General features: G+C 38.6%; 1 protein-coding gene across 1 annotated transcript; it reads left to right on the forward strand.

Moving 5' to 3' along the window:
- Nucleotides 1–4,650: 4,650 nt before the first annotated feature.
- HS3ST5 (heparan sulfate-glucosamine 3-sulfotransferase 5) lies at nt 4,651–10,309 on the forward strand (the record flags this gene model as incomplete). Its single annotated transcript, XM_082306584.1, has 2 exons — nt 4,651–4,757; nt 9,379–10,309. 2 exons carry the CDS (start codon nt 4,651–4,653, stop codon nt 10,307–10,309), a joined length of 1,038 nt encoding a protein of 345 aa, XP_082162710.1.
- Nucleotides 10,310–11,563: the final 1,254 nt, after the last annotated feature.

An 11,563-nucleotide genomic window follows, 5' to 3' on the forward strand; every position in this document is an offset into this window, starting at 1 on the left:
TCTATGCCAACTGATTGATAAATTCAACTAGAAAAACACATCCTATTCATTGTTTTTTCTAGCTTCCTTTGTGCATATTTGCCTGTGGTTTGTACTTCACTTTGATTAATCACATCACTCCATCAAGACTTTATCTCTTCAGTCTGTTTACCAAAGGATTATATGTTGCCTTCCTTTCTTACACTTCTCTCCATAATCAACCACATGCTATTCATTTATCAATAGCATCTTCTCACCTCTGTTCCATGTGTCCAAAAATTTCCCTCTGATCATTTTCAAACAAGTTCCTGGTGATTTTCTTGTCTCATTGTCTGTTTATTTGGAATAGGTGATTATAGCAACAGCTTCTGTTTTCAGTGCTTCTGCACAATTTGTGGTGTTATCAGATTCAGACTTTTATCAATAATACCATCATTATTAGTATATTTTTTTTTCTGTTTTCTCCTACTCATTTGACTTTGACCTAACTTTAATCTAAAACTAACTTTTATGAGAGTTCACCGAAAATTCACATTATTTGGCTACCACATGCAATATCTTCCTTTATCTGTGATCACTTCCTCTTGTCAGGAACGGTCCATCTGTTTTTCAGTTGGTATTGTCATCACAGTTCTACATAGTTGTACTTTCTTTTCTTGGCAATTCACTCAGTAACCCCAGTCCTCTCACCAGCAGGTATGGGAACATGGGGAATGGGGTTGGGTGAAGCATTCACATCAATATGCGAATAAGGCTACTTTCTAGTGCTAAATGAAGCTTCTTTATTTAACTTTACCATGTCAATCGAACAAGTTAGATCAGCTGTGCTTTACATTTTTTTCTCTACATGATGTTGCACACACTTTCATTTCTAGAAATTATGCATTCCACATTGTGAATTCTTTGTGTTCTTTGTGCATCGTGACTCTCTTGGATATCCACGAAGGGACTTTCTTCGTATGCATATTTAACTAGATTGTTAAAGATAGATATTTCTGATGTAAGACCACTGGAGATGCGCAACAGTATACTGTCATCTCTTTTGGTAGGAGCTTCCACGTGCAGCATCCAGCTACTGGGAGAGTTCTGCCTGCGGCTTTGCCAAGCCTCCTTCTACTTGTCAGTAGCTTGTGTGCCAGGTCAGCTGTCATCCCTAACAGAGAGCAAAAATTTTTAAAAAACGCCCTTATTTGCCTCAAATAACCGCTAAAATCTTGTCACTTTGGATTACATTTTATCTTGCCTTCCAGCTTATTGTTAAGTTTAAAAGTATGTGTTCTTTATAGAAAACTTTGTGCAGCTTATAATGTGTCCCAGAATTTCATTTCTTCCTTTTCATTTCTTCTTTCCATTTCACTTAAGTGTTGCCGTGTTAGTCTCCGGCAACATTTCCTCCTCAGGGACCTTCACCTTAATCACATTCTGGTTGTATTAACTCCATGGCTTAAATAGAATTTTTTCTTCAGTCCTCTCCTCTGTCAAATAGAGCTATCTCAGTACATCCATTGCAAGATGTAGCCATTTCTGAAGCTGAGATATTATTTCTCTACATTTTTTTTCATGAAAAAAACTAATATCTGAGGAAAGTATCACAGAGGCCACAACCTCTCTGAAATAAAACTCCTTCTGTGGACTTTAAATTAGATGCTGAAAGTGATAACAAAAATGAAAAAAGCAAACAAATAATGTTCCATTTGCATTTCTAGTGGGTGTTTAGTACTTGTTCTGCAAGAAAATTTTCTATACTTATGTACATGCAAAGACAGAGCAAATGGAACTGGTTTGGGTTTTTTTGGTTGGTTGCTTTGTTTACATTGGGTTTTTTGCATTGAATCTTATTGCAAACATGAATACTTAGGGCATGCGATCTTGTGGAATCTGTTTCAGGAAACAGCTTGTCATTAATTTGATTTCATTATGTCCTGATGACCTCCACAGCCTTAGTGAGTCCTGCTGGTAGGACTTAACTGCGGTCCAAGAGCCTGTATAAGGGAGAACATGTGGACAGCACTTTAGTTTCATGTACAAAGTTTTCTGAGAGATTAAGTTCGGAACCAATTGTTGTAACGCTAAAGTGATACTTTTATTTAGAGAGAGCAGCACTGAAGGATTTAAAACTGGAAACCTATGAAAATTTGCTATAATCATCATCATCATCATCATGTCCTCTTTCCTCTTTTTTAATTAAATAACTTAATTTAAAAAGTAATTAGCAGTAGCATACCAACATAGGGATATAATATCTGTTCATTTTTCTTAATAATTAAGTTTCAGCTGTGGGTTTTCTGCCTTGCTCAGTGTCTAGAATTCCTCATTTATATGCCATTTTTATGTTTATTTTTCAATGTTAAGAAAAAGTATACTACAAAAAAGGCAAAAGCTTATCATGTAGTTAAGGCACTAGTTAGGAATTCAGACATTTCACACTGAATCCCACTGGTGCTACAGGTTTTTTCTGTGACCTTGAGCAAATTACTTAATCTCTCTGTACCTCTGCTCCTCATTTATTTTTTAAAGGATGATAATACTTCTTCTGTCTCTGTATTTACATTGCAAACTCCTTTTACTCTGTGTTTTTATATGATTCGTGTTGCAATAAGGATCTTATTTAAGAATTCTTATTATAGAGTTGCTTTTATCTATGTAAAAAGCAATATATTCCGTATGATAGGTTATCCTGTATGATAGGTTATCTTAAGCTATGACCTGGCTGTATAAGGAGTTACTCTTATTATTAGCACACCAGAAGTGTGTGAGAGACTCAGTCAGACTCAGAGCTCCAAGGCTGCATGGCTCTTTTATCAAGAGATGATGGGCTGGTCTTACAAAGGCTTTCTCTATAGTGGTAAAATAAATGTGCTTGGGAATGACTATTCTACCACCCTTGAAGACAACTTGTATGAAGCAACCTGCATCCATACCATTAAACTCAGCCAGCACTAAGGCAGGCAGGCTACATGCATGTGGTCTATTGGGAATGTTACCTGGCTTGTAGTAGCTTCCAAACTGTATCCTGGAGTCTCATGAGAGCTTTCTGGGCCAAAAATGTAGCAGCATGGGCAGGACAAAGAAACATTTTCAGGCTCTGTTTAACACACCTTGCACTCTCACTACCCATTCTGCTTCTGTATACAGCAATATGCTTATAATAATCTGTCCCAGTCTTGCTTGATGCAAGTCCTAATGCTGGAAAAGAAGAAAGTGAGCCACAAAAGGAACTTTACTAGTAGTAAAACATAAGAAACTTGACATCAAAAATTGTTCAAAGTAAGTCCAGTCAAAATTCAGAAAAAAAGCAGTTTCTGTTGAAACTACTCCACAACACATTACATATTCCCTGGTTGAGGGAGTGAGAATATGGATGAGTAGTTCAGGTGATTCCAGTTTATATTTATGGTTTATATATCAAGAGGATCAATTTGATGATTAAAACATTTATTTGATAGGTAGACAATATGGCTTTACATCCCCTGAGCCAGTGAGAGGAGTTGAACTTATGTCTCCTGTATATTTATAAGAAAGCCCAGGATTGGTAGAGAGTGAAGAACCACATCATCTTTGGCTCTGCTGTGAAAGGAGGGACTGATCTTTCTCCTCAGTTCTTGCAAGAAGATATTTAGGCATGCAGGTCTGAGTCTCCTAAACAGGTCTGCAGTCCTGAACACAAACCTTATGCCTTAGACTCAGGCTAAAGACAAACCATTTTACTCAGCACTTCCGTCTACCTTACCCAGGGACCTCCTGGTTATTTTGGGTCAATCTTCTTGGGACAAGGACACATCTTTTGACTCAGGCCTGCCTCATATCTAAAGTATTATTTGAAGCAAAGCTCATTTGTGGGTTTTAGATGGTCTCTGGTGCACATCAGAAAAGGAAATTTAAGTCTATGCTTTGGTGTTGCTGAAATTTGGGGATATAGGCATGCTCAGTTCAAGGATGACAGTTTGTGTCCCATCAGGTCTTGAGGTGGCAGATGAGGTGTTTAAGAGGTTCTCCACAGAACAGCCCAAGCTGACAGACAGTACAGGGAGACCTGATAGGATGCACTGGTGTTGAAAAATCGTCGTTGTGCCCACCCCAGCTACATGCTTCTCAGGTCTGTCATCAGGGGCTTGCTGGCACAGATCAGGGAATAAACTGTTTTAGATTTCTCTCCAGCTTACACTCTAATAATAGTAGAGACACAGTAAATGTGGCCCCATACACTGTGTGCACAGGACCTACAAGCCTAAGTCCTGGTTACTGATGCCTCTCTTGGCAGAAGAGCATTTAAATCTCTGTTGAAATCTAGCCCAGGCTGATTCTGAAGGGCTTAAAGCCTGAACATATTTACCTAACAAGAGATCCTATTACAACACAAAGCCTCTACACTATCAAGACCCACAGTGTGGTTATCAGACAGCCCTAGTAGGTACATGTAGCTGAACTGTCACTTCCAGAATTATCACCCTACCCCAGATATATTGCTTGGTGTTACCATGTGGGACAGAAAAACAGTAGCAAACAAAAGAGTTTTAACTACTTACTTTGCAGTTTGAAAAGATTTTGCAAGTGTGGCTTAATCACTTGCAACACCTGATTAAACATTACCCTGCATATTGCTTTCTGATGAGTGTTTCATGTGTTCTTGTCTCTGCAGACTGAAGAAGTCCTGAAGATTGATGGAGGGCCATGCTATTCAAACAGCAGGCGTTGCTGAGACAGAAGCTCTTTGTGCTAGGCAGCCTTGCTATTGGAAGTCTCCTATATCTAGTTGCCAGAGTTGGGAGCTTGGATAGGTAAGTCATTAAGTAGCTGCTCTCTTAATTATAAATGGGCTCAGATTGTCTGAGTTTTTGCTTAAAAGCTCTGAGTTGTTTGGGTTTTTTGGTTGTTTTTTTTTTTTTTTTCTTTTTTAGTGTCTACTCCTGTATAGAAAGACAGAAAGACTGTCTATTCTAGTACTGGTTTTCATTGTTCTTTCCTCCTCTTTGGAGAAGAGAGTGGGAAAATGGAGCCGTGGGTCATCCTTGTCAAAGTATTTTTGTCTGTCCATTTGTATTCTAAGCACATTGGCACTTGTTTTCAGAGAAGAAATAAAACAGCATCCAGTAAAAATGTCATTACAGTAGCTCATTTTTGTCTGTGTGCATCTGTGTGTTGACCTCTAGTTTCAGCAAAACAGTTATGATGTATTTATACATCATCTTTTCTAAATTTATGAGCAAGCAATTAATGTGCTACAGTGGTAGTTAAAATTAAGTATGAGCCTGCAGAGTAGCTCGTCAAGTTTGGAATATTTCACTTGAAAGATTGCTTCAGGGTTTGAGAATTTTAACTATGTTAATTAGCCAGTATTTTCTGGAGCTGAATGTGCTAAATAAGTGGGTTTTCTCTGCAAGTGATTTCCTGGAGAGCAGTAGAAAATCCAGCAGAGGAAATCAAAGAGTATTTGGCACTTTTGACCAGACTGAGTTTTGACTGGTTATTGACAGTGCAACAGTAGTGCTACCTGCACTGACACTGCTGTTTCTGTCACCTTCAAAATGGTCTGTGATTGCTCTGGTAGGTGCTACACAAAGACAGGATAAAAAAAAGCTGTTTCAAAAGAATGAATGAAACAAGACTTCAAGATTTCCAGAAGCTGTTAGGCAGCTTGCCGGTGCTAATGTTCTGTTAGTGTTCGTCTTTTAAATTATGGAAAATATTAGTTGAGTTCAAAATTGTGACACAATGCTGTGTGAATATGCAGTGCATGGAAAGTGAATTGAAAACAGAGCTACCTAGCGTCCATTGCTAGGTAATGCGGAGCTCTATCTGAGGTCCAGCTGTTTAAATCCACTCCAGAAGAGGGAGACCATGTACTCAGATAGGACGAAGTGCATTGCAAATTAAGACCCAGAATTTATATCTTCTTTCTCCTGGTGGTCAAAGCATCTCTGATGCTTCAGAGGTGAAAACTTCACTGAGACTAATGTGATTCTGTAAATGGAGGCAGAATGCCTTACTGGTCCCTGCAAAAGTATATTTTATGCTCAGAGGCATGAAATCTAATTAACCTTATGCTATTATCTATGCTTGCACATCTTCAGAATTTACTGATGGCTATAAAATTATCTCGCCACAGTATTTGACTCGCTGACCTCCTGCAGCAGTGAATTCCACCGGTTTCATATAAAATGTTGCCAATGGCAGTAAAATTCGGTTTCATCCTCTTACATTACCCCGTGTGAAAAATACCACACTGCTAAAAAGCAGCCCTTTCTTTGAGCTTGTTATGAAAGAGAGAGAGAAGGAAACACTAGAAAGGATGAGACACAAATGAATTAACTGGAGATGTTCTTCTGCCTCAACACTAGGGCACAGTCCAAGATTGTTGAATCTGTCAGTAAAAGAACACTGAGTGGCTTCAATAGACTTTGGAATAACTAACTGTTCAGGAAGAAATCCAGATTCATCTATGCTTAATTTATGCAGATCCAATTTGAAAAAAGAGAGCTGGGGATGGCCTGCATTTAATAGCTTGAGATCAGGCTTTTCAATGGGAATGTTTTGAGATTTCTTAGGCCCCACTAGCTTATCTGATTCATTGAGTCATAAAGTCTGATAAGTTGAGTGCTTCCCTCTAGGGGAGGCCTCTGTCCTTCAGATCCTGCATGCATGGAGCTGCTTCACATGTGAAAGCTCAAACAGATTCTGTGCCTGGCAATTTTGAGAAGATCTGGACCAGTCTTTGAGTTGCTCGACTCTCTCATTGGCAGTACAGGGAGCCTCCGCACCCGGTTTTGATGCTCTGAACTGCTCCTGCTGGAACCAGGCTCATAATCTTTTGCCACTGTGACACCTCCATTGGAAGCAAATTAGCAAGTATTCTGGATCAGGAGAGACAGCCCTGCTGCTTGCCATTAAGATTGCTCAGCCATACTTTATTGTTTTGAAATTTGTCAAAAATATAGTTCCCTGAGATGAATTGTTCTGTGGTGGGTTTTCTCAAGAAGAATATTTGTAGAGTTTTACTGTAGCAGTTTGAGAAATTGCCTGTTTTGGGAGAGCAAATTCAGTGATATAATAAAAGTCATATACTCTTTCTTTGTAAAGGACTCTGTTATTTTAGTGGAAAAAATGACTCCGAGAATCAAAAATACTTACATATTTTTATATAAAAGTAAATAGTTACATCTGGGGATTCAACTACCAAGATCTGACAGCCTGCTTAATACCACCACTGTCAAGGTCTTTTAAAGGATACTTTTTATTGTTTAGAGAGAGAAGAAAGGGGAAAGAGTAAAAATCCTGAAACGTAAAGTGTTGAGGAAGGATTTTTAACAACATCCAATCTTTTCCCTTAGGCTAGAGGATATCCTGAGTATTTATTTACTTTTAAAGGAAACCACCCTGTTTGACAAGCTGTTGTGTTACACTGAAGGCAGTGCTAACTGTCTTTTTGAGCAAAAAAGATAAAATAGTTGAGACGGGTCTGGAACTGCTGTTGTGGAATCCTTTTTCCTTGAAAACAAATAACAAATGCACAGAAGGAGAGGGAAGAGAAGAACACCGATAGCAATTGCAGCTTCTGTTTCTTATGCTTTTAACTGCCACCTCACTGCTGCAGAAAGACTGTCTTACCACCCACACCACAGTCTGACCAAACTGTACCACTGTCAAGACATTGCTTTCTGCTTGGTTTTGTTTTGTTTGTTTGTTGTTGTTGTTTTCTTTTATTGGCAGGTTTGCATCAGTGTTGCAATGATTCAGTCTTTGCAACCAAGTCAGGCTCTTATTCAGTAGATGGCAAAGAGCAAAGGAAAAGAAGAGAGTGGAAACTTGAGAAAAGAAATAACAACAGGAACTCACTTCTCATCACACCTTCTAATTAGTCTGTAGGACTTAGCTAGAGCTCATGTGAACTCAGCAATGTCATCTGGGTTGTTTCTTCAGCTCTGTTTGGACATGCTATATCTCTTAGCATCTGGATAATCAAGGAAACAGCTATCGGGTCAGCCAGGAGGATCAAACTTACTTTGTCCCAGCCATCCATTGTCCTAGCATCAGTGTCAAATTAGAGACCCCAACAAGCAGTGATGGATGGAAAAGCCATAAAGAAATATATAATTCTGTCCTTAAAGCAGAGTTTGAATAATATATAGTAAATGAGTGAGGGGCCACATGCTGAGAAACCAGAATAAATACTGAATACCTAAACAGCTATTAATGAGCATTGCCCATCTGGTATACTGGCTGAGGCAGGGGTCCTGTGAAAAATAATAGCATGTGGCCGTGTAATTTAAAAACCGTATCATAATATATATGCACAGCGAGCTCATATTAAAATTGCCTAGGCAACCTTTGTTCTTACATATCCTTAATTTTGGACAGCATGGTTCTCCAAATAATTATTAATGGTATTTTTCTGTAGGACATTGGAAGCTCTCTCTACACACCAATTTCATCTTCAGTGCAATATTGGCCCGTATAACGACCAAAGCGCTGATTTGGGAGTGGAGGTGAGGGCTTATTCAAGGTTCTGTAGTAGCAAAATTTTAACGTTTTTCTTACTGAATCATTTCTTGCCTTCAGTGACATCAAATATAAGAAGGAAGCATTTAGAAAAGTGGAAAATAGGTGAAATAATTGTAGGTGAATATAAAAGAATAGCACAAAAACGCAGGGGCAAAAGAAGAAACAGTAAGGCACAAAATGAGGTACAGTGGGAGGATACATAAATGATGACAAGAAAATAATTGATGCAATGATGCAATAAATGCATTTTAAAAATCTTTTCTTGCCGTTCTTTCTGTGCCTTGCTAATCATGCCTGATTCAGAACCCTGGTCTTCCTGATTCTGTCCCAGGGAAAACACTGGGCATCCTCTAAAGAGGAGGGAAAATATTGAAAGGTGATGCCTAGAGAGCTGTTTTTCATCCCTTTTGCTCCTCTTCACTAAAGAGGCCAACTCTGGATCAACAGTTAATAAAGTCAACACAATGGGAAGCACAGGAAAGAATTCAGACTGGAATAGGAAAAGCGTTGGAAAGAGATGACTTAAATTAACTGGATTTTCATATCAAAATGACTAAATAAAATTCATCTTAGAATGGTTTAAAAACTGCCCAATCAATTGCAAAGTAATCAGCAACGGGAGAGGTGAAGCAAGGTTCAAGAAGCCCCGAGAACAATAATCATAGTGCCTATGCTTGAAAAAAGCAGAAGGGTGGAGTTAGGAGTTACTCAGACAAATCACAGCAAAATACCAGAATAGATAATCAAACTATTTGCAAACAATCACTGGCAGAATAAAACAAAAGTTGAAAGATGGGCAGATCATATCACATTACATTGCAAAAGGTTTCCATGAGCGTGACAGAAAACTTGCCTTAAGAGATATCCTTTTTTTACAAATACTTCTTATTTTGATTGCAGACTGCAGCCCCTCTGCCCCATAGATGGTCGATTTGGACCCCGCGGCCAGGACGAAATCCCGCTGCGAGCTCTGCAGTTCAAGCGAGGGCTGCTCCATGAGTTCCGAAAGGGCAATGCCACCAAGGAACAAATACGACTGCACAATCTGGTTCAGCAGCTTCCCAAGGCTATTATCATTGGGGTGCGGAAAGGAGGCACCCGAGCACTGCTGGAGATGCTGAACCTTCACCCTGCAGTGGTCAAAGCTTCTCAAGAGATTCACTTCTTTGACAATGATGAGAACTATGCCAAGGGGATTGAGTGGTACCGGAAGAAAATGCCTTTTTCTTACCCTCATCAAATAACAATTGAGAAAAGCCCCGCATATTTTATCACTGAGGAAGTACCTGAAAGGATTTACAAAATGAACTCATCTATCAAATTATTGATCATTGTCAGGGAACCTACCACAAGAGCTATTTCTGATTACACTCAGGTGCTGGAAGGTAAGGAAAGGAAGAACAAAACTTATTACAAATTTGAGAAGCTGGCTATTGATCCTAATACCTGCGAAGTGAACACTAAGTATAAGGCAGTGAGAACCAGCATCTACACAAAACATCTGGAGAGATGGTTAAAATACTTCCCAATTGAGCAGTTTCATATCGTAGACGGAGACCGGCTTATCGCAGAACCACTGCCAGAACTCCAGCTGGTTGAGAAGTTCCTAAATCTTCCTCCAAGGATAAGTCAGTACAATTTATACTTCAATGCCACCAGAGGGTTTTACTGCTTGCGATTTAATGTTGTCTTTAACAAGTGCCTGGCGGGTAGCAAGGGACGCATCCATCCAGAGGTGGATACTTCTGTCATTACCAAATTGCGCAAGTTCTTTCATCCTTTTAATCAAAAATTTTATCAGATCACTGGGAGGACATTTAACTGGCCCTAAACTAAACTTCATACAACACTTTCTGTTGCACCTGAGACATGCAATAAATGTCTCTGCTAAAATATGCACTTTTCATAGACACAACTATCAAAGTAACTTTTTTTCATGCATACGTGTACATATGCAGTGTGTGACCAAATATATGGTGGGATCAATTTTTTCTACAGAGTAGTAACTAACACAAATTTACTGTCAGCATAGTAGCATCTTTTAAGATATAATAATAAAGGGAAAGGAGGTATTTAGGGAAATAAAGTCAGACACCGTTAAAAGGGTCAGTGTTCCTCTCGCTTAGTGAAGTGTTTATGTGACATACTTATTGATCTAAGCAGAACGTCAGTTTATGCCATAAAAATTCATGTCAAAAGTCTGTGAAGCTGTGAGAAAGCATCATCTTCAGGCTATATTTGGTATGTATATTGCTAAAGGAATACTGACACTTTAAACACAGTGCTGAATTTTTACAATGAGAGTGGATAGTATTATTTTCTTATTATTTGAAATGAATATCTTATCTCATACAAACAACATTGTTTCAGAGTTCCTGTGGTGAGTTTGCACTATTGTTTTATTGTATGGACCATAGTGTCACTTTGTAGCATGTCAATCACGTGTCAAAAAAAGGTCAAATAATTTTTTCTTCTATGCTTGTGTGTTGACAAAGCTAAACATCATGTACATAGTGTACAATGTTTGTAAATACTGGTTTCACACTAAGTAATTCTATTTTGTAAACTGAATATGGCTATTTAATTTATTGTGAAAATTAAATTTATTGTGGTATTTAAAAATGGAATGGATTAAAATTACCTATATGTGCAACAGCTTTTCACCTTTGCTTGATGTATATCAGTGTGGTCCCTTAGCCCAGACAAATCATATGCAAGTGCGTGAGAGAGAGTTGCACATGTAAACTTGGTTTCTAGACAGTTGAGAAAACTGATACATGTGGTGAAGCTGAGTTTATTAAAAAACTCATCCATCTGAGAATCTGGTGTAATACACACCTCAAAGAACATTATTGCTGTTCTGTTGCAGCACTTTGCTGTAATTAATTCAGTTGCAGTAGCCCATGAGGCTAAAGAATGACTGTAAAAGATTACCGTAACCAGGTATATCAGAAAAGCAGAGCTGCCATTAAAACCAAAAGGACAGACAGACAAACAAGATTAGAAGAAGAGTTAGAGAGATTTCATCACTGAAAGCTGGTGATGTTTCAGAAGTCAAGGAAAACAGTTGTGACACCTCTGCTTT

The sequence above is a fragment of the Platalea leucorodia genome, assembly GCF_965183815.1.
Source record: "Platalea leucorodia genome assembly, chromosome: 3".
NCBI classification, from domain to species: domain Eukaryota; kingdom Metazoa; phylum Chordata; class Aves; order Pelecaniformes; family Threskiornithidae; genus Platalea; species Platalea leucorodia.